The 22,520-nt window shown below is 57.4% G+C and overlaps 1 protein-coding gene across 12 annotated transcripts; it reads left to right on the top strand.

Moving 5' to 3' along the window:
• Nucleotides 1-398: 398 nt before the first annotated feature.
• GPRC5C (G protein-coupled receptor class C group 5 member C) lies at nt 399-22,519 on the top strand. Of its 12 annotated transcripts, none has more exons than XM_035720878.2 (5): nt 406-556; nt 13,437-14,519; nt 17,066-17,160; nt 19,295-19,444; nt 21,079-22,519. In XM_035720878.2, the coding sequence occupies exons 2-5, from the start codon at nt 13,469-13,471 to the stop codon at nt 21,109-21,111; spliced, it is 1,329 nt and encodes a 442-aa protein (XP_035576771.1). In that variant the 5' UTR covers nt 406-556; nt 13,437-13,468; the 3' UTR covers nt 21,112-22,519. The 12 variants fall into 12 exon arrangements, with proteins under 12 accessions (XP_048969893.1, XP_035576771.1, XP_035576774.1 ...); XM_035720881.2 differs by lacking the exon at nt 406-556 and adding an exon at nt 3,129-3,287; XM_035720877.2 differs by lacking the exon at nt 406-556 and adding an exon at nt 5,617-5,788.
• Nucleotide 22,520: the final 1 nt, after the last annotated feature.

Raw genomic sequence — 22,520 nt, 5'->3', positions numbered from 1 at the left:
AATTAAAAAAAAAAAAAAAGAAGAAGAAGAAGAAGGAAAGAAAGAAAAGGAAGAGAAGAGGGTCTCCGAGGAATTCCACCATCGGCTTTGTCTGGAGGGGTTAAAGGGCAGGGTGGGCATGGGGACAGAGGAGCACGGCTACGCCTGGGCGACCGCAGGGCGCGGGCAGGCCGTTGCATCAGCGGCTGCAGGGTACGTGGTTTATGGCCAGGGCCCACTTTAGCGTAACCACAGCCGCTATTAAGACCCTCAAATGCGCCATCCGTGGTTCTGAATTTTGCATAATGACCGAACTCCGTCTTCTCATCAGCGGGGAGGAGAAGAACAGTGTGGAAACCAAAGGGGTTGAAATTTCAGCTGCTGCCAGGCGGCCCAGAGCTCCAGCCCGCTCCCAGAATAGCCCGGCCAGGTTCCCGGCAGCCTCGGCCGCCGCAGCTGGGCTTCCGGCAAGGGAGAGAGTCAAGCCCCGAGCAGGCAGCAAGAGGGGAACAGCTGGGACGGCGAGGCCCAGGAGCCAGCTGGCTGGTCCTGCCCTGCGGGTGGAGCGCCATCCCTGGTGAGTGCGGCGAGCCTGGCCCTCCAGGGACACCCCCGGCTGAGTTCGAGCGAGGGTGCCCTCAAATCCTGGTGGGGGGGATGCTGCTCAGAATTGTGTCATGGCTGGAGGGGCTGGTGGAGGGGCAGGTGGCAGTGTGTGCAGAGGGGACGTGAGTGACTGTAGGGCTAGTGGCCACCTGGAGAACAGAGTCAGAGAAGGAAGAAGGGGTTGGAGAGGGAGACACGTGGCCCTGGCCTAGGCCAGGGGACTGTTTAGTGTAGACAGCACTGCCGTGAGGCTGGCTTCTGAAGCAAAGGGATCATGGGGACAAGGCAGGGCGTCGGCTCCACACTAGGTGCTCCGTTGCCAACGTCCGTCCTTCTCTTATGTGGGCCTGTGCGGGTCCTTCATCTATTTACTCCCTCACAGATACTTATCGAGGTCCTACTATGGGCAAGGCATCGAGAGGACAAAGGTAGATCGGAGACAGACACATCTTTCCCTCTAAGAGCTCACACCCTGGTTGGGGACACAAGACACGTACACTAGTTAAGGCAGAAAAGGTAAGAGCTGTATGGGAGATGAGAAAAGCGCTTTGCGGCATGCCATGGAGTTAAAACAAACAGGCTTTAGTCCGTGGCACGCCGCTTGGCTTTTATGAACCTCAGTTTCTCAATCTACGAAATGGAGGTAATAGCTGCTTTCTTGAACTTGTAAGGTTGCAAGGATCAAATATCAAAGACACTTGAAAGTTGCACAGTGCGACACAGAGGCAAGCTATTAGGAGTGTTGCGTTATCAGACTAGCTAGCATTTCTCTTAACTTCCTGGCCTGGAATTCTGGGAGCCAGGGATCTGAGTGGTGGGTTCCTGATGGCAGCAAGGCCAAGGCTAGACCCTGGACCTGCCCTTACCCTTTGAGAAGGCGGTGTCTCTCAGCTCCTGGCCAGTCAGCCCACTATTCCACTGGTATTTATTGCCTTTTTTTTAAAAAAGATTTTATTTATTTAATCATGAGAGACACCAGAGAGAGAGGCAGAGACCCAGGCAGAGGGAGAAGCAGGCTCTCTCCATGGGGAGCCTGATGCGGGACTTGATCCCAGGATCCCAGGATCATGATCTGAGCTGAAGGCAGACGCTCAACTACTGAGCCACCCGGGAGCCCCTTTATTGTTTTTAAAATTGTGTTTATAAAGCGCTCTCCTAGGGACTGCAGGGAAGGCTAGACATGAAATCAGAATCTGATCCCCACCAAGCCTCATAATTAACGATGCAGAATAGTGCTAGGCTAGCAAATTCGCCTTAGAAGGGGAGCTTGCTCTGGGAGCAGAGGGAGGACAACTCTAGGGTGGGGTCACTAGCCAAAATTCTGGGTGGAGCACAGGTCTTTAAAAGAGGACTGGTTGAGAGAGGCCCAAAGGGGGCTTCCCAAATGAAGAGTGGGGGATACAGCATGAGTACAGCCACAGGAAGGCAAATCCAGTGGCCAGACTGGGAGCCGACCTCTCGGGCTAGAGTGGCCATTTCCATTTCCTGTGGGGAAGAGGAGGGGAATGAGGCTGGCACCCGAGGTTGAGAGTAGGTTGCAGAGGCCTTGAATGCTGGGCAAGCAAGCTTCGTCTTTCAATTCAAGGCAGTGGGAGCTGGTGAGGGTGTCAGCAGAGCACCAGGGTGAAGTCAGGGAATGTCCCCCAGTGGACGGGGGTTTGCAGGGTGACTGGAGGTGTTGGGGGGAGTGGGAGTAGACTGTAACGGAGGTAATAAGTCTGGGGCATTGCAGCTGCTGGAGTGAGGTAACAGGTATCCCGTCCCTGAAAAGTTCTCAGACAGGGGTGAGACCCCTCCTGAAGGTGAGGGGTACTAAGTGCAGTACTGTGTACACGTTTCTTTTTTGTTTTTGGAAAGGCGTTCGTGGGCCGAGGGGCCTGACCCCTCAGACCCTTTGCTTTAACCCTGGTTCCTAGATCCACTGTCTGTTCATGGACATTCTCCAGACCTGGACAGCTCAGAAAATCCAGTTCTCTCCTCCACAGACAGTTGGTTAGTGGCCATTGAGCCATGGACAGGGAGGGGGGATGGGGAGCAGCAGACCTGTGGCCACTGTGGGTGGGCTTGGCATCAGGTGACATTCCAGCAGGCTCTGCCCAAGGCCCACTTCCGGGTACATTTCCAGGGGGATCACCCATGGGCAGCCAGTTGTGGTGAATTAGTGTTTAACTTGCCTGCTCCCAGGCCCCTGGCTTCCTACTATAAAAACCAGGGGGTACCTACTATTCCAAGGGTCAGGCATACAAACCTAAGAGAAAAGAAGACTTAGCCAGACACCATAGGCTGGGCAGTAACGAGTTAATATGGAGCCTGGGAGCAAGGAAAAATCAAATGCAAAATCTGTTTACCAGCCAGTTGTGGGGCACCCAGCTGCCTGGCACAAGATTCCAGGCACCTACCTGTCAGGGAGCCAAGGGCCTCCACCCTCAGATCAGGGAGGGGCTGTTCTCACTTCACTGGGGCAAGGCCACCAGACCAAGGGCATTCAACTCCCGCTGCCCCCCAGGGGCCAGGCTCAGGCCTCCCACTCCCCGCAGAAGGAAATAGCTCCTGAGAGAAGGAGTCCATCAGCTGCAACTGTAATCCCCGACTCTTGCTACCCATGCAAAAGGAAGTCCCTCTAGGGAGCAAAACTGACCTCTAGCCTCCTCACCCCTGTGCCCCAAGCCAGGTGGCCAAGGCCCCCTGCCCAGACTCTGAAGGTAAGGCATTGTTGGCCTGGGGCAGTAGACTTCTCCAGAAGGCACTGGGGCTTGCCTGCTCCCCAGGAAGGCCTGGTGCAGTGGGCTGGGCTGGTGTGGTGTGCAGGGTGGGTGCTAACTGTAGGCAGGGCCCCTGTTACCAGGGGAAAATCTGCAGCAGACTACCCTCCAGGGGCTGTATCGCTACTCTTACTGCTACTGTCCTGACCATAGAACAATGGACAGGCTCTGTGCCAGATGCCTGGGGCCACAAAATGAGACATGTCCCCCTCTTGAGGGCACAGTCTAACTGGGGAGATGACAGTTGTCAGGCCTGATGAAGATATACTGGGGTAATGATAAGTGAACGAATGCATAAAAGGCTGTGGGTGGGGGGCGCCTGGGTGGCTCAGCTGGTTAAGCATCTGCCTTTGGCTTAGGTCATGATATCAGGGTCATGGGATCAAGCCCTGCATCGGGCTCCCTGCTCAGCGGAGAGACTGCTTCTCCCTCTCCCTCTGCCTGCTACTCTCCCTGCTTGTGCTCGCTCTCTCTCTTTCTCTCTCTAATAAATAAAATTTTGGAAAAGAGAAAAAGCTGTGGGTAAAGAAGCAACTGCCATGGTTCTTTCTGGGGAAGGTGAGGAAAGCTTCACAGAGGGTCATTGGAGCTGAGTTTTGAGGCAACAGTGATTCTGTAAAAATTTTGGTCAGAGAAGGGGGGATGGGAGGGACAGGATGTGGAAGAAGAAGGAACAGTAGAGGCGAAGGCCCAGAGCATGGCATGATAAGTCTATTCTGATAACCATAAAATAGAATTGAAAGAAGATCAGAGAAGCAGCTTCTGCAAGAGTAGATGGGACTTGAATTTTGACAGGACTGAGGTTCACAGGGGATGCAATAGGAGAGGAGAGGCTGACCTCTGGGCACCTGTGAGGGGCAGGCTTGTGCGAGGAACATTCTAGAATCAGATTCATCTGGATGTTAGGGTGAAATGTCCAGGTGGGTTTATCACGCCCATTTTACAGTAGAGGAAAGCAGAGCCCAGGCCGATGCAGAGACTTGTTTAGGTCACCCAGCTGGCAGGTGGCAGAGCTGCTTCTGACCCCTGGGCCTTGTCAGTCCCTTAGCCTCTGGTAGCTCTGAGAAGGAAGGTTGAGATGGATCAAAGTAGTTTCCATGGCCCAGCAGGAACTCAAGCACCATATAAGGGGAAAGAGGGAGCCAGGCACTCCCCCACAATCCATCAATCCAGGATCTCTCTGAAGGGTGGGTGGGCAGTATCCATATGGGGTGACTTCACAAAGTGTTCATTTTTGGTGAAAACACGAGTTCATAAAGGCTTAAATGCCTATGGGTCATTAAACTGAGTGAATGGCATCTGGGGACCCAGACGCCCCATACCTGGAGTCTTGAAAGACAACACACCTCTCACAGAACTTCCCTTCTAGCCAATGCAGGCTGGCTGTGTCCAGCAGCAGCCCCGCGGCCCAACAGTCTGGCTCGTGGGGGCTGGTGGAGGGTGCTCTCAAGATCCGGGATCCGGACTTCCAGTCCCACCACCCCTCACCCAGTCAGGCTTTGCCCAAGGAAGGGCACCAGGGATGGTGGAGGCTGAAAACCCTGGGTCATCTGCCCCAAGGGCCTTGCTTTGTTTCAAAGGCAGATCCTGTTCCAGAATGAGACAGGCACTGTGAAAAGGGACTCAGCAAACCCTTTTCAGAAACCTGCCCTACATTTCCAGGGGTGCTGACCTCTCAGGGCTGGAGGGCCTCTTCCCCAGCTCCCAGGGGGTGCCCAGGCACTGGATACCCCAACTTGACCCCTGCCTGGGTAGAGACTGATTGACTGATGGGGGTGGGGGGGTGGGAAGCTTGCCTCTTGGGAGAGTCCTCTGCACCTGCTGGAGTTCCAGAAGCTTGAAAGCAAACTGAGAAGATGGGCTGGGTCCACAACTCCGCTCCCAGCCCGCTTCCCCTGCCCCTATCCCTGGCCCTCGGAATCGCCTTTTCACTTATGCTAATGGGCAGCTCTCGCAGCAAACCGATTTCAGCAATACGTGTCTGGTTAATGAAAGCTACAGCCGGAGGCCACAGGGAGTAACCGGCTCATTTAGGGGTTGGCTTCTGAGCGCGGGACGGGGCTGCACAGCCCGCCGCGAGGGTCCGGGAGGCTGGGGCGGGGGTGCAGGGCGTTAGGGGAGCGAGACGGAGAGGAACGCGCAACTTGGCACCAGAACGCGCTCTTCCTCTTAATATTTAAAAAAGAACGGAAACAGCTCCGTGATCACCGCACTTCCGAGACCTGCAAGCGAGGGCCAGGCACAGGGAGGGAGGCAGGTTCTAGAAAACCCCGGGCCCCGCCGCCAGCCCGGGGCCGCTAAGCAAACACTCTCCCGGAGTCCGAGGAGCCGGTGCGCGAGGGGAGGGGCAGGCCTGAGGTGGATCGCTCCGCCAGCGCCCGGAGATTCCCGGAGTCTGACTCCTGCCTGTCGTAGACCCAGGCGCACCAGCAGCCCCGGAGGTACCCCTCCCCTCTGCCCGCGCCCTCCCCCCAGCCTGCCCCCCGCCCCGCCCCCACCCGGGGGCCCTCGGGGCTGTGCAAACACGCCCCGCCGCCCGCCCCGACTCTGGCTGGCTCCGACCGCGCGCTGCTGGCGATCCCCCAGGCAACTCGGCGTCACAAGAACCAGCACCCCGGAGACCCGGCGGCTGCCCTCCCTCCGCGTCCCCTGGGCCCCGGCCAGGCCCAACAGCCTCTCCCTTCCCGGTGCGCGCGGCCCCTCCGGGCCTGGCGTGCAAGCTAACTAGGCCCCGCCGGGCGCCCCCGGGCCGCGCAGCCCACCTCCCGCGGAGCGCGCAGCCCCAGGGGAAGGCGGCCGGAAAAAATCTCCTCTTGTTTACTGGGCCGGGGACGTCCCAGACTGGATCCCCTCGCCCAGTTCGGTCGTTCCCCTTCTGCCGATTCCCGGGGCCGGAGGGGAAAGGGTGGCAACCGGCTGATCGACCCCGGGGCAGGGAGTGGGGGGTGGGGGTGGGGGTGGGGCGCGGAGCGGGGAGGGTACCCGAACTCGTGGAAGAGTCCGCGGGCGGCCGGAGGGCTGGGCTGGGAGTCAGGGCCGAGGCGTCCCGGAGCGCAGGGGACCGCGGGGAACATGACCGTGACGGCTAATTAGGACAAGTCGGAGCAGGGAACGGGGGCGCCGGGAGGGGAGCGCGCTCAGTTGGACGGTGCTGGGGCGGTCGCGGGAAATCCAGGCGCAGGCAAGTCGGGCCCGGGGCGCCGTCTGCTCACGATCCGGAGTGGATCCCGGCCGGGCCCACCGCGGCAGGCGCGCTCGCAGCGCCCCCCCCCCCCCGCCCCATGCACGTTTGGTGACCCAGGTGCCGGGGGCAAGGCCGCTCGTGGAGGAGGCGGACTGTCGGTGTGTGGTGTGTCCACGTGTGCACGCTCGGGGAGGGGAGGGGGCGCAGAAGGCGTGACAAAGACGCACTCTGCTGAGTGTGCGCCTCGCTTCAGCCGGGAGCAGCGACCTGTGCCCGGCGTGTGTGCCCCACGGGGGAGCCGGGGCGGAGGTGACCGAGGCTAGCTGAGACGCACCGCGGGGGGCCCCACGCGTGTCCGCGTGTGAGCGCTGGGACATGCGGGGCGAGGGAGCGCGCTGGGCTGCACCCCAAACCGCTTTCCGGAGGGAAAGGCGAATCCTGAAAGTGAGTGCGCGTGAGTGCGCGTGAGTGCGCGCGTCCGTGTGCGGGGGCGTGGCGGTAAACAGCAACAACACTCGGGCCAGCTCCGCCAGAAACTCCGAGCTCCCTCCCCGGCCGGAAAGTGCGCCTCGCCGGAGCCTGGAGGTGAGTCGGCGGCGGGGGGAGGGCCGCGCGCGCTTTGTTACTGTGCAAACGGATTGCACATACCTGGAGCGCGGCGGCCGCCCGATAAGCGCCTGAATGGAGGTGATGTCACGGTGATGCAGGCGCCGGCCCACTCTCGCCCGGAGCAGGGAGCCGAGAGCGCGGAGGGAGAGGCCAGCGCCAGCAGGAGCGACCGAGCGCGGCCAGCCCGGCCCAGGTTCCCGGGAGAGGCAGGCCCTGCGCCCCGACCCCCGCGCGGGCCCCGCCACCCCGGGCCCGGGCCGCGCCTGGCTCCGCGCCCTCCGCCGAGCCCCTCTCCCCGCGCCCGCGCCCGCGCCCCGCTTGGGGCTGGAGGTGGCCGTCCCAGGTAAGGGCTGCTGCTTCCCGCCCCGCCCTCCCCTCCGCCGCCCGGAAGAGCCGGGTCGGGCCGGCTGGCCGTGCGCCGGGGCAGGAGCCCCAGGGCGGAGGACGCCGCGCCAACTCCGCTCGGGCGCGGAAACTTTGCACACCGGAGTGGGCTGGGGACCCGGCGGGGTGGGGGTGGGGGGAGCCTGGCGCTGCCCTCAACCCCACAGTCGGGGCCCCACGGGTGGGCTGGCCTCCTCTCCGGTGCCGGGGGATGGGGAGGCCGGTGTAGACCCGAGGAACCAGGAGGGAAATTCTCAGAATCTTCCTATAGGAAGTTTGGAATCGGACCATCCAAGAGCCCCTTCTTATGGCAGCTTGGCTTCTAGATCCCTACTCCACTGCCCCCTCCTCCCTCCAGGGCTTTTCTAGGGCCCTTTGCAGCCGCAGGGGTTGGGTAGCGCCCCTCCATCCTGACGCCCGCCGCGCACTGTTACACCCCCGAAAAGCCAATCGTTTGAAAGCTCCACGATCTTGATCCACCGGGAGCAGAATGTGTCAAAATAGGATTTTGTGCTCTTGGAGGTTCCCACCTTGCGTCTTCCTATGTGTATGTGGGGGAGGGGGGCGGTTGTGGTGTGGAGCGCATTCCAGAGTGGCATTCCAGAGCAGACCCTTGAAGGCTTCCACGTTTCGGAATGCTCGGGAAATTTTGGCCCAAATGCCCACTTGATGTGGAAGTCTAGGCTGAGGTTCCCAGAAGCCCCTCCCTTCCCAACCTGGGTAGGAGGTACCTCCTAACTGCACATCTCCAACCCCTCTTATTGGTGAGTTTAGTCACCAGAGACCACTGGACAGGGGTAAGTTGATAGGGCCTAAGTACAGGATTCCAGAAAGGTGGGGTGGGATGGGGGACAGGGAGAGGAGGTGGGAGGGCTGTTGGTGGGTCCATCCATCTCTCCTGATAGGCTGCTGAGTGCTGGCAGATGAGGAGCGGGGAGAAAGGAGGATGCTCTGTGGTTTCCTGGGGTGAGCTTAGGTGCCTTTGAGAGGGGGCTGTCAGAGGTCATGGCACCCTTCAGTGTAACTGCAGGCCGTGTGTCTATAGCCTACTCATATCCTTGAGCCTGGGAGCTCTAGACCAGGGCGGTGCTTAGAAGCCCTTAGTGCGGGATCCCTGGGTGGCGCAGTGGTTTAGCGCCTGCCTTTGGCCCAGGGCGCGATCCTGGAGACCCGGGATCGAATTCCACGTCGGGCTCCCGGTACATGGAGTCTGCTTCTCCCTCTGCCTGTGTCTCTGCCTCTCTCTCTCTCTCTCTGTGTGTGTGACTATCATAAAAAAAAAAAAAAAAAAAAAATTAAAAAAAAAAGAAAGAAGCCCTTAGTGCCCTCTTCAGGATGGTCTCTTATGCCCTAGGGCTTCTCAGGTTCCGGTGTGAACGGTGGGGGGGCAGGGCGGGGGGGGGGGGGTGAGGAGTGGCTTATTCTGGAACGGGGAGAGGGCCTGACTGCCTCTGATCCAGCCAGTCAGTGCTAGCTGGGCCTCTGAACCCACCCCACTATGCTGAGGCCTCTCTGCTTCCCCCCTGGAGAGGGAAACTGGGAGGAAGGGGATTCTGGAACTGGATTGGGCTGACTCAGACCAGAGCTGGGGGCTGAGTGGCTGAGCTGGGGAGAGGCTGATTTCAGAGATGATTAAAAATATTTGTATGACTGATTCCAAGGAGGTGAAGCAAAAGGGCCCCTTTGTCCAGGAAATAATCCGAGAGACTGGGCTGTGCTGCAGCGGCGATGTAGGAGAAATTCATGGGGCAGGAGGAGGTCCCCCTCTCACTCCCCTCCTTGGTCCCACTGAGAGCCCTGACACAGGAGATGTGACTCCACACTGAAGAAGGCAGGGGAGAAGCAGGCACTGAGTCTGTTCAGCGAATGCTTACTCTGTTCAAGGCACCGCGCTAGATGCTGCAGGGATGCTAAGATAAATCCCGTCTTTATCTTGTTCACAACCCTCACAGACCTTCCAGCCTGGTAGGGGAGACACATGCACGGAATTTTAACCATCAAGGTTCAGAGACAGCCAGAAGTCTAGGCTTTAGGGACTCGCAGGAGGGAGAGTCTCTTAGGCAGAGCTGGGTCCTGCTCTTTGCAGTGCTTTTCCCCTTCTCCAGCGTGTAGAAGGTGGCATGTGTTGACTGGCTGAATCTGCACTCCTGGAGGTCAGAGAACCAGCACAACTCTTCTGAGCTCCCTACTCTAAATCTGCTGGCCTCCACGGATCACTGCCCTAGGTCTGAGTTGGTGTAATTCTGTGTCCATACTCACCCTTGCATTTTCCTGGGAACAGAGACGTGGATCCTTTCTGGGTGGGAATGGCTAGTTTCATCTGGGGCTGGTAAGTTTTAGGGCAGCTGAACAGCTCGGTACCTGGGCGGGGAGGAGGGGCCAGAAGAGGTTCCTCTTTCCTTCCTTGGAAGTTCCCCACATTGGTGGGGCAGAGAGCTTGCCAGGTTGCTGCATGCTGGTAAAAGAGTGTACTTCTAAGAGCAAGATGGGATCAGAAGAGTAAGTGACAGAGCTAAATGGGACCTGGCTTGGTTTGGGGGTTTTTTGGTGTTTCTTTTCTTTTTTTTTTTTTTTTTTTTGTAATGACATGGTTGTTATCAGATTTAAACTTGTAGCCTAAGCTTTGGTGTCCTTTCCTCCCACCTCCAAGCAGTCCTTAGATTTTATTTGGGAAAGGCTCTCTCAGATCTGGCCATTCTGGCTTTACCTTTGGCCTCGATCTTTAAACGGGTGAATGTGTCCTCAACAAATCAATTGCCTGTGCTTTTTGGCAGATTCAGATCTTAAACCACAACCCTGGTTATGCCGTCTTTGTACCAAAAAAAAAAAAAAAAAGCTTGCAGCGGCTCCCCATTGCCTTTAGAATAATGCCCCAACCTCCTTCCCTGTAGCATTTCTAGTCTGTCTCCCCTAACAGACTCCGTTCATACATGAAGGTGGGCTAAGAACTGAATAAAATGCCGTTGAAAGGTCTCCTCCATTCTGTCTTTCTGACCCCCTCAGCTGGAAGAGCTTCCTCCTCTGTGTTCTTGTAGCACCTCTCCTTCCCCCAGAGGCAAATTCTGTTGGGTGGCACTTAATCATTTTCTCATAGACCTACTGTATTTCTCGTACTGGATTTTATTTATTTATTTGATAGCACAAGCAAGGAGGAGCAGCAGAGGGAGATTGAGAAGTAGGTTCCCCACCAAGCAGGGACCCTGAGGCGTGGGGCTTGATCCCAGTACCCCAGGATCATGGCCTAAGCCCAAGACAGATGCTTAATGGACTGAGCCACCCAGGCGCCCCTTGTACTAGATTTTAAAAACCAGGGGCACCTGAGTGGTTCAGTCGGTTAAGTGGCTCCTTTCGGCTCAGGTCATGATCCAGGGGTCCTGCGATTCAGCCCCACATCTGGCTCCCTGCTCAGTGGGGAGCCTGCTTCTCCCTCTCCTGTCTGCTGCTCCCCGTACTTGTACTCTTTTTCTCTAAATAGTTAAATAGTAAAAAAATCTTTAAAAATAATAAAAACCATGTCAGGGAGAAAACAACAAACAATCGAGTCAGAGGCTATATTTGTCCATCCTTGTATCTCTCAGAGCTCTGAGAACTACTGGCCTTTGTCCCCCCAGATGCACATTAAATATTTTCTGATTTGGAAAAATTGCCTGTTTTAAACTGGCCCCCAGAGCGAGGAGAGGGTGAAGTGCTTGAAGATGTGCAGATACCTGGGGGCTCAATCAGGGTGGCCTTTCTCAGGCAGGGCTTACTTCCACCTCTCCAACTTTACCACAAGTTCTGGCCGCTTTGTTCTGAGCCCCAAATGCCCCAGCTGGGGTTGAATGCTTAGGAACCCATAGCATATAATCTTGCAAATGACCTCTCTCCCTGGAGTGGTTCGATGTTCCTCCTTGCCCATTAATCCTCCACCCTTCTTCTTTCTTTCCAGCACTTGTAAATACAGTTTATGCTTTATTGATTTACGATTACACAAAGTCCCCGACAAAAGCTTTTTTAAATCTCCAAGCAGGGGAAACCATGCTTTTGCCTTAGAAGTCCAGAGAAACTGAGCTCTGACCATGCAGTTAGTTTGGAAAATAATAAAGATGTTCATTTATTAAGAGTTAATGATAGGTAGTATTTGGGGGAAAAGCAAGCCTAACTGGAAAATGAAGTAGCTGAGAAGGTCGAGATACCTATGATATTTTCAAGGCGCACCTAGGACTTTGAAAGTTGATGACCTTTTTTTTTTTTTTAAAGATTTTATTTATTTATTCATGAGACACACACATACACACACACACACAGGCAGAGGGAGATGCCGGCTCCATGCAGGAAGCCCGATGTGGGACTCAATCCCGGGTCTCCAGGATCACGCCCTGGGCTGAAGGCAGGCGCCAAACCACTGAGCCACCCAGGGATCCCCCAAATTGATGACTTTTATTATGTCGGCTTCACTTAATCTTTGATTTTTTTTTTCTCTTGATCCAGTAGTAGGTACTCTTCCACTTATCAGTTATGGAGTTTCCCTTGACAGACTTAGGGCTTTTGTTCACCTGCTAGAAATTAGGAAACTAGGAATGGTGAAAACAAGGGGGTAGACTAAGCATCACCTCCCCCAAAGGAGGAAGGGAAGGCGGGAAGAGTTGGATCATGCCATTCCGCTGCAAGCCACTAGTGGTCACTGTCAGCCTGGAAAGCTTGGTTGCCATCTTTCTGGAGAGTTCTGGGGACCCAAGAAGTGAGAGAGGAGGAAGAGGTAGTTAGAACTAATTAGTTCAACATAAGGGTGGTTTTATGTACGTGCTTGGATTTCGTAGTATTTTTGAACCTGGCTGTTTAGAACATTGAGATTCTCTGTTCTCCAAGTAAATCTAAAGTCCCACCTGCCAGACTCTTTACCTCCACTTCACACTGGGACAGTCCAGCTGGTGTCGAGAGCAGGGGTTCCGTGTCTTTGCGGCTCATCTACAGCACTTGGTAGAGCCGCCCATCGGGACTGGTCAAATGAGTAGTACGTAGGGTACCTTTCTGGCGTGAATGAAAGGTCTCTTTTGTGCCTTTTAGCTACAATGCCTTAAAGACTTCTGTGACAGATGAGTTCCTCTGGGGTTTTCATTGCCCTTCCCCATTCTTGCTTTTAAAATGTTAATGCCTCATAGGAGGATTTTTGCATGAAGTCATTAACTCCCTAGCTGAGACATTATTTTATCCTTGACTCCAGCAACTGAGCTAGACAAAGAAGTTTGGATTCTGAAGAGGAGAGGAGAGCTGGGCTGGGGGTGGGGTGGGGTGGGGGTGGGGAGTGGGCAAAGGGAGGTGGTGGGTAGGAATCCAAGAGGACTGGTCTCTTCATTTTTTCCAGATGCAGGTCATGCCTGTCACGGGTGCTCATGACGTGCCTGTTGGGTGAATGAGTGGATGGCTGATTGGCCATGGATGTGGGCATCACCGGGGCGGAGTTGAAGGGCACGGTGGTCGGCCTGCTGAACTCAGAGACTCTCAGGGCAGAGAGAAAGTGCTAAATGGATTGATAAGCTTGGTTTTGACTTGCTCCCAAGCCCTTTCACGCCCAGCTCAAACTGCAAGAGCTGGGGGGGGGGGTGGTATTCAGATGCAGGTTATGGTTGGGGAGAGAGAAACCTAAAAATTCAGTGACAGATGCCTCCTTTTCCATGACTGGGGACAGAGAAGATGACCAATGGGCTTCATCTCACATGCTTCCCTGATCAGTTGATATGCCTTCCAGGACTTCTGTGTCAAGAAGTGTTCTGAAGCCCAGGGGGACAGTCTCGTGATCAGCTTGCGCTGTCTGCCTTGAATCAGGCTAGGGGAAAGCAAGTGACTGGTGTGTCAGCGTCTGGCCTTGGAGGACTGATTTTGCCTTTTCTCTTGGTCTCTCTCTCTCTCTCTCTCTCTCTCTCCCTCTCTAGGGACCCAGCTGGAGCCTGGCCTGGGAGCCAGGATGGCCATCCCCAAAGCCTTGCTGACGTGCCTGGGGCTGCCTCTCTTCCTATTCTCAGGGGCCCAGGCCCAGAACCATGTGCCACCTGGCTGCAGCCCGGACCTCAACCCCCTCTACTACAACCTGTGTGACCGTTCTGGGGCTTGGGGCATTATCTTGGAGGCAGTGGCCGGGGCGGGAGTTGTCACCACTTTCGTCCTCACCATCATCCTTGTGGCCAGCCTCCCCTTTGTGCAGGACACCAAAAAGCGGAGCGTCCTGGGGACCCAGGTGTTCTTCCTGCTGGGGACCCTGGGCCTCTTCTGCCTCGTGTTCGCCTGCGTGGTGAAGCCTAACTTCTCTACCTGTGCCTCCCGGCGGTTCCTCTTCGGAGTCTTGTTCGCCATCTGCTTCTCCTGCCTGGTGGCGCATGTCTTTGCCCTCAACTTCCTGGCCCGGAAGAACCACGGGCCCCGGGGCTGGGTGATCTTCACCGTGGCTCTGCTGCTCACCCTTGTGGAGGTGATCATCAACACCGAGTGGCTGATCATTACGCTGGTCCGGGGCGGTGGCGAGGGTGACCCTCTGGGCAACGGCAGTGCCACCTGGGTCACAGCCTCCCCCTGCGCCATCGCCAACATGGACTTTGTCATGGCACTCATCTACGTCATGCTGCTGCTGCTGTGCGCCTTCACGGGGGCCTGGCCCGTCGTGTGTGGCCGCTTCAAGCGCTGGCGGAAGCACGGGGCCTTCGTGCTGCTCACCACGGCCACCTCCATTGCCATATGGGTGGTGTGGATTGTCATGTACACGTACGGCAACAGGCAGCGCAACAGCCCCACCTGGGATGACCCCACGCTGGCCATCGCCCTCGCCGCCAATGCCTGGGCCTTTGTGCTCTTCTATGTCATCCCTGAGGTCTCCCAGGTGACCAAGGCCAGCCCAGAGCAAAGTTACCAGGGGGACATGTACCCCACCCGGGGCGTAGGCTACGAGACCATCCTGAAAGAGCAGAAGGGCCAGAGTATGTTTGTGGAGAACAAGGCATTTTCCATGGATGAGCCAGCCTCAGGTAGGTGAAGGGACACCCTCCCCGCTTCCCCTATCACTCCACGTCCTTGACGGCAGGACAGGACTGGGGCGCTGGTCTCCCAAGCAAAATGGAAGGTTCTCGAATTATCACTAGGTTTCTGCCTTAAAGTCCCTAAAGTCCATTTAAAAATATTTTTTTTCTCTATACTCCTGTGGTTCACAAATGTATTTTCACTATAAAATTTCAAACACCACAGGTAATTCCTCCCCAGCTGTCTTCCCAGTTTACCCCGTTCTTTCCTGTTCTGTGCCGCCTCTGACCCATCGTTTACCTCCATGTGCCTCTGTTTCCTCATCTGCAAAATGGGGATGAGGATGGTCCCTGTTATATAGGGTTTTTGTGAAGATTACGCTAATGTCTGTGCCTGGCACTTGGAAAGTACTCTAGAAGTATTAGCTATTAGCTGTGTGGGTTACTGTCATTTTACTATTATTACAACTACCCTTCCAGGACTTGTTTTTCTATTATGCACATATTCATAGTCTTCGTTTCCTTTAAAAGTCTTCTCAGTTAAGATTTTGTTCTTTTTTTTAAGATTTATTTATGTGTTTTAGAGAGAGCGTGCACCCGAGAGCACACGTACAAGCTAGGGGAGGGGCAGGGGAAAGGGAGAGAGAGAAGCAGACTCCCTGCTGAGCGTGGAGCCCCACACAGGGCTCCATCTCACGACCCCGAGATGGTGACCTGGGCCAAAATCGAGAGTTGGACGCTTAACCAACTAAGCCGCCCAGGCGCCCCGATTTTGTTCTTTTTAAGAAAAGCACTGTGCCACATCCTGATCTAAACAGCACCCACTATCCAGCTGGCTTGTCCCCAAGCTCCTATCCTGGCTCGTTGTTAATGGGATGGGGCTTTCCTGTTGGAGCCCAGCACTAGGCACCAGCCAGCCCTGCAGCCTCAGAGGGGTCAGGCTGAGGGCGTCCTAGAAATGGAAGAGGCCGGAATGGGTGAAGTTTCTGCAGCCTGTGCCAAGCCCCCGTGGGGAGAAGTTTGAGAAGCAGGTGGGGGAGGTGGGGGATGCTTCTCTGGGGCATTTGGCCAGTTGCTCGAGCTCCCAGCTTCCAAAAGGAAGAATATTTCTCTGGCATTTGTTGATTGTAAGGACCACTGGCATTTATTGAGCACCTACTGTGTGCCACATGCTGTGCCTTTCCTGATGTGTCCTGTGGCACGCTGTCCTCAGCCAGCTGGCTACAGGCCCCTTTAGCTGACATGACTGGGAACTGGAGGTCAGAAGGACTGGGACAGACCCCTGACCCCAACCTCAGACTGGGCTGATCAAGATGTTTGGGGACTTAAGACTTGAACTGCTTGACTGTGGGTCTCCAGGTCTGGGGTCTCTGCCAGAAGTCTGAGTCAGAGACTGGGGAACTTCCAGAATCAGAACTCCTCTACAAACAGATCCCCACCATCTCTGTTTTGAAGAAAGGAGTGACCCTCATCCTGCCTGGCACCTGAGCCCTGATCTGCCCAGCGGGGTGGCCCCCGGTCGCGGTCGCATACCGAGTGGGTCGCGGTCGCATACCGAGTGGGACGCTGGAGTGGGGGCGGGGCTTGTGCACGCACACCTGCTCTCCCCCTGAGCCTGGCCATGAGGCCCGCGGGAGTCCTCAGCCTTTGTCCTCTCAAGGCAAACACTTCTGGGCTGTGAGGGTTTTTTTCTTTCCTTTTTTTTTTTTTTTTTTTAAATCTAAATGGAAAAATCAATCGAGTGGGCCCAGCACTTAGGAAGCCAGCCCTAGCCGTGGTCCCTCAGAGCTGCGGGCCATCAGCCTGCAGGAGACACACACCCACCTGCCACCCTTACGGCACAGCCTGGTCTCGGGCCCCTAGGGGTTGCTTGCCAGCTTTCCCCAGATTCCCTGGGAACCCCAGCAGGATAGAAGCAAATCTGGACGACTGTATACCCAAAGGCATGGCGTGGGGAGGTATTCCCGGAGCTGAAAATAGTTCTGGAAACTTGCCAGGGTGCCACAGGACAGGATGTACCTTCAGTCCTCCTGGTGGGGCTCTGGGTTTTGGGGTCCTGGAGGATCAGCAGCCAGCTGTGCCCTGGGACAACATGAGAAGTCTCAGGCTGTGGGGGCTCTCCCTGCTTCCCCTACCTCCTGGCAGCTGGCCTGCAGTAGGAAAGGCCAGAGCTGGAGCCTGGCCATCTAGGAAGGCCGCAGAAGGCCCATGTGCCCCTCTTGGCCTCTGGCCCCCGAGGGCGGATGGGGATGTGAAGGTTGCTGACAGGAGCATTTTTCTTTGCTGAAAGGGGGGGGGGGGTCCTCACACTGCAGAAAAGCCAGAGCGGAAGGCAGGCAGCATCATGCTCTCCTTGACTCCTGACAAAGGCACTCTGGTCTCTGCAGGGGCCCCCACACCTGCAGCCTCACCCCCAGGTTGGCCACCCCTGGCCAGGCTTCCTTGCTGGGTTAGATGTACTGCCAGGGCGGACAAGCCCCCTCTTCCCTGCCCGTGCCCCCTGGGAGCCTTGCCTGAGAGCCCAGCCCCCAAACCGCACCTGCGTTTCTTTGCAGCTAAGAGACCGGTGTCACCATACAGTGGGTACAACGGGCAGCTGCTGACCAGCGTGTACCAGCCCACCGAGATGGCCCTGATGCACAAAGGCCCGGTGAGTCGGGTCCCACATGTCTGACCCTGCCGGGGCCACGGAGCCCAGCCCGAGCGGGCTGGTGCAGGCTGGGGTGGAGGTGGTAGGGAGGAGGCAGGCCTCTCTGTCTGCTGTGGCAGCCTCGGGAACGGAACCCCTCGGCTCCTGATGCCCGCTTCCTGGAGCCGATATATACGTCGCCTTCAGCTGCACTACAGGGGGACCTGCCCTGGGTTATGGGGCATCACACAATGACCCGGGCCCCGGGCTGGTGGAAGATGCCAGCGTTACCCACAGGAGCTTAGGGAGGAACAAAGCAAGGTTTCAGCCAGGTGGGGGGGTGTCATTCTTTGGTGCCCCCCAAAGGCACAGAGGACCAAAAAGCAGGTCTGGGTAAGTACTTACTCCTCAACCACAGCTGTCCCAGGAGGGCCTTGGCTCCCCTCCCCGCACAGGCAGGCGGCAGCTCTCAGTTCTCGACCTCACGCCTCCCCTGGGTTCTGGAAACCAGATGCTCCATTAGCCAGTGGGGGGTTGGGAACAGGAAGACAGTGGGTTAGATTCTCACTCGCTCCATATATGTTCCTCCTCCCGGGCTGGCAGTCGCTGGGGGGAGAGGTCAGTGACCTGCCTTGGCAGGACTCTGGGAACAGGAAACGAAGGAGGTCGGCAGGGTGGTGTTCTCACCCCCTCTCCCTGGCAGGGTGGTGTTCTCACCCCCTCTCCCTGCCGTGAGCACCCCCCTCCCTGGGGGTGGGGGGCAGGTACAGTGAATATATGAAACTTCCAGCTCCAGCCCCTAAGCTGAACCTACAGCTAAGCGCTGGGAGGGGCAAGGAGTCTCTCTGAAGGACAGGAGCAGAGTCTCCTGGTCACAGTCACTCACGCTGTGGACCCCCCCCACCCCAGGATCCTTCCTCCAGGAGCTGTCCCACCCTTGCCACCCCTCACTCCTGAGCACATAGAGTCCTGCTTCCTGGGCAGGGGGAAGGGGGGAAGGATCCAGACGTGGTCCCCAAACCCCCCAGCATTACCATCACCTGGGAACTTGCTGAAAATGCAAATTGTGTAAGGCCAGTGGTGGGATGGGGCTGCTGGTTAGCATCTCTCCGGTAGTATCATCTAACACGGAATCTGCTGGAGTCTCCCAGGATGGGAGTAACCACCCCAGAGATCAGCAAAGACCATAGATGGGGGCTCCCTTCCTCCCCACCCCAGGTAAACATTTACTGAGCCACCACTGGGTGGAGCCTGACTAGGTGTGGCTGCAGCTGGAGCTGAACCAAGTGCCCAGGTGGGGATTCTGATGCACACCCAGGTTTGAGCCCCACTTGCCCAGATGTTCCTGGAGCTACTAGGGGCTGGCAAGCTAAGGCGACTGCAAACCAGTGGGAGAACCACCCGGGTCTGATTAGACGGAAGGTGTCTTGGAGCCCTGTAGTGCCAGGGGTTAGGGATAAGGCTAGTGAGGCCAGAAGTTCACCTGCCCTCCAGGTCAGGAGCTAGGATGGGTGCCTCTGGACCCTCCTCACCTCACAGCCGTGTCTGCCCCACATGGGAGGAGGGCCGCTGCAGCTCTAGCCAGGTTCCAGGCAGAGAATTTGAGCTTTAGGTCTCCACATCTGACGAGCCCACCCAGGCTTTGAGATAAGAAATGTGGGCAGGCCAAGCTGTCCTCACCCAGGCAGACCCACAGCTCTGATGCCCCTGGGTGTCCTGTTGCCATTTGAGGACTCGGGGAAGAGTCTGGGGAGAAGGGAGCCTGGGAGCATCAGCAGGCAGGTAGTAGAACTCACTGTGCTTCACTGTCCACTGGGCCCCAGGATTTCCCTCAGGAACTGGGAGCAGGAGGGAGGGGGCTTGAGAAGAGGATCCTTCCGAAAATAAGGAAGCCCCAGGGCCATCCGAGGTGACCAGAAGCCTCTTCCCATGCCCAGAGGCCTGGCACTCCCATGCCCAGAGGGGGCTCGAGGTCAGGCCAGCCCCTCCGCTTCCAGAGGTGGAGTCCCCCATCCCAGGCCACAGCTGGGGCCCTGCTGGGGGGTGAGGGGGGCAGGGAAGGGGGAGCTGGCAGGCGCAGCCCTGCAGGAAGCAGAGTGTTTGTGTGTCCGCCCTGGCGGAACCCGGCTGTGAGACCTCCTGTCCTTCCTTCCAGTCCGAAGGAGCTTACGACGTCATCCTCCCACGAGCCACCGCCAACAGCCAGGTGATGGGCAGTGCCAACTCCACCCTGAGGGCCGAAGACATGTATGCGGCCCAGAGCCACCAGGCAGCCACGCCACCGAGAGACGGCAAGAGCTCCCAGGTCTTTAGAAACCCCTACGTGTGGGACTGAGTCGGCGGCCAGAAGGAGGCGGGCAGATTTGGGGGAGGGCGCTGGGGACGTGGCCTGGGTGAGAAGCCCACTGCTCTCCTACGGCTCCCGGCCCCTCAGTGGCTCTGGAAAACTGCCTCAGAGCCAGAAGGCCAACCCTGGCTGCCAGTGTCTGGGTGGGTGTCCCCGGGAGGCCCCCTCACCCATTCCTTAGTGTTTGTGGAGTCCAGGAGCCAGTCCCGGCTTTGTACTCCAGCCAGATAGTGTTCTTCTTGGGTGATGGCCGGTCAGTGCCAACACTTTCTGGAGTCTTCCGAGGGATTCCTGCAGCCTCGAGAGATTGCTCAGGCGCGTCTGTCCTGGGTCTTGCTCCTCTGTGAGGAGCAAGGGTGCCTAATAAACACGTTTTTGCTTTACGAGCCCTTCCTCTGGGAATGTCGTTTCTGACCTGGGCTCTGGGCCACTGATGAGCCTCCTCCTCCATGGGCCGTGGGTGGTTCCTCTCTCTCCCCCCAAAACCGGCTCACGTGAAAGCCACTGCGCCTTTTTCTTCCCGTGCAATTGAGTGGCTGACACCTGCCTACAGGGAAGGTGTCTTTAGCTGAGCCTGGGTATCATGTCGTGTGTGACTGGAGTGACCTTTCAGGCCCAGCTCCTGTCCAGGGTCTAGTCCAGCATCTGGGTTTATCTGAGATGAGGCAGCTTTCCTCCGGGATCCCCTCCACTGGCCATGCGTGTGAGGCCAGGGCAGGCCCACCATCAGGTGGCTCTGCTGGGGTGGGAGTGGGGGTGTAGACCAGCTTCACCTCCCCCTTGGGGGAGGATGGCCATTCAGCTCCTTCAGGGGACACGGTGGAGAACCACCGGCCTGTGCTATGAGGTCGTGCTGTGCTTGCATGGGTGGAAGTGCATGGCTCAGAGAGCGCCGGCACCTGTTTACAAAGTGGGTTTCCAAAGGTGGAAAGGGTCGGCCCGTTCCGGTCGGCTTCATTCCTGGGCAGTTATTAACATGTCCATTGGCTCAGGCCCTGATGGTAAACAAAGCCTTTCCACATCAGCTCCTTTTACACCTCGTGGCTGCCAAAAGGTGGACAGGACAGCATTCTGTCCTCTATCCAGAGTCCGAATCCCAGAATCGTGCCATTTTAGGGTTGGATGTGGCCTTAGAGGCAGGGTAGCGGTGTCCCCCTCCCGGCCCCTGGCCAGAGAGGCCCCAGCGGCCCCCGAGGTGGCCACACCAAGACCGGCCCGGTTTTCCTGAGCCCTGTCTTCCGAGGCCCACCCTGGGACCCGGCCCGGGGCCTGGGCCTGGATGAGCAGCAGCGCTCTGACCCTTGGACACCGGCCCCGGGCTTCGCAAAGGGGCTGCCAAGGCCGCCCCTCCCGAGCTTGGGAATGTTTCTCCGCAACGAGTCAGAAGCTATTTTCTGACGCCGGTCGTAGGGGGGAGAAAAATGTCTCTGTTGGAAGGGAGAGAAAGGTTGCCGGAAGAAAAACAAACTTCTCCCAGAGTTTCCCTTCGATGTCAGATTGCACCAGCCCCGCTGGGACTCGGACACTGTTTTTAGTAAAAGGCCCCAAGCAGTAGGGTCCCCGTTGACGCTTGTTCTTTCTGGTTACTTTAGGCTCAGTCCCCGCAAAATAAAACAAGATGGTAGAAGCCCTCTTCCGGCATCCCGAGGTCCGGGCTGGGCAGGGCCCAGCACCTTTCCCGTCCTTGTCATTGGAGCTGGGAGGGACCGGAGGCCACCAACCTGAAGCCGAGGACTGAGCAGGGGGGGGGCCTGAGATGCCGGAGGTGTGGGGCTGGGGCCCTAGGCCATTCCCTTTGCTGCCCCTCCCGGCCTCTCCTGAACCCCAAGTGACGAGGCCACGAGGATCTACAGAACTGGCCAGCCCGCCTCCGTCCCCCTCGGCGCCCTGCCCCCAGTCAGCCCGTGCGTCCCCATGCTGTGGTTCTCCAGATGGCCATCCTCAGATGCCCCGTCTTCCCACCATGGGCCTTCCTGGCTGTCCTGGTGTCCAGCATCAGCTTGTCCCGCCTGCACCTGGGTGTTTGGAGCCAAGCCCTGGCGGAAGTGGGCTTTCTCATCAGGGCCTCCTGCCACCACCTGGACCGAGGAAGGCCCCCGGGCTGGGACAGCTCAGCCCGAGGCCTAGGCAGACACTGCTTCTCTTCGTGGCCCGTGGGTGCCGGATCTGAGCCCCTTTGGTGCTTCCCTCACGTGCCCCCGCACGCCATGGCCCCATGCCTTCCCCACCTGCAACGAACTGGGGCCCATTGAGACACAAGGTGGGGCTTGGGGCTGCATTCTCAGGGGCCAGCTGAGAGTCCTGGATCACAGGGGCTGGGGGGCTCAGCTGCTCACAGAACTGCGACTCGTGCCATTGCCTGCCGGGCAGGTGCACAGATTTCTGCCTCACCTCGGGCACCCCAAGCGTGCTGGCACTGTTCTCTCCCACGACATGCTCCAAAGGGTCCTGACAGCCACCCGGGTAAGTGGAGGTCATCCTTAGGACCCGATGATGGTGGCACTAAGGACAGAGATGTGCCCAGCTCCGGACTAACAGGAATGAGATCTCTATAGCATCATTGTCTCCCGGTTTTGTCTTGCACTTGGGAGCCAGACAGAGCTGGCTGGTCCAGAGGGGCCTCCCCAGGTATGCCCCTGGAGCTCCGTGCTCAGCGCAGAGTCCCCTCTGGATGCCCAGGGTGGGAGAGAGAACAAGACCCGGGCCTGACCCTGCCCTCCGTCGACCCGCAGCTCTCCAGCGCCACCCTCCTACCCCCAGCAGCCTGTGCCTTTGTTACTGGAGAATCTTTCCAGAGCTAAATTGGGCTAACACGCCCTACAGAGAGTAGGGCCACACAGCTGCCTGTGACAGCCCCCCTAAATGCCCCCCATCACCACTATTGCCCGATCACAGCTCCATGAACGGAGTATTACTTCCCTCTGATGGAGGGGAAGAGGGAGCTCTGTGCACCTCAGACTTTTCTTGATCTAGGTTAGTGGCCCCAAGATCCCTTACAGTGAATAATAAAGGCACTGTCTTGCTTTTTTTGAAG

Source organism: Canis lupus, chromosome 9 (assembly GCF_003254725.2).
Source record: "Canis lupus dingo isolate Sandy chromosome 9, ASM325472v2, whole genome shotgun sequence".
NCBI lineage: Eukaryota > Metazoa > Chordata > Mammalia > Carnivora > Canidae > Canis > Canis lupus.
This window is presented reverse-complemented; position numbering and strand designations above follow the sequence as displayed.

Coding starts and splice junctions, on each gene's coding strand:
- GPRC5C (XM_035720878.2), top strand. CDS start 13,469: ATGGCCATCCCCAAAGCCTTGCTGACGTGCCTGGGGCTGCCTCTCTTC. Junction 14,520..17,065: donor CATGGATGAGCCAGCCTCAG/GTAGGTGAAGGG, acceptor GTTTCTTTGCAG/CTAAGAGACCGGTGTCACCA. Junction 17,161..19,294: donor CCCTGATGCACAAAGGCCCG/GTGAGTCGGGTC, acceptor CCTTCCTTCCAG/TCCGAAGGAGCTTACGACGT.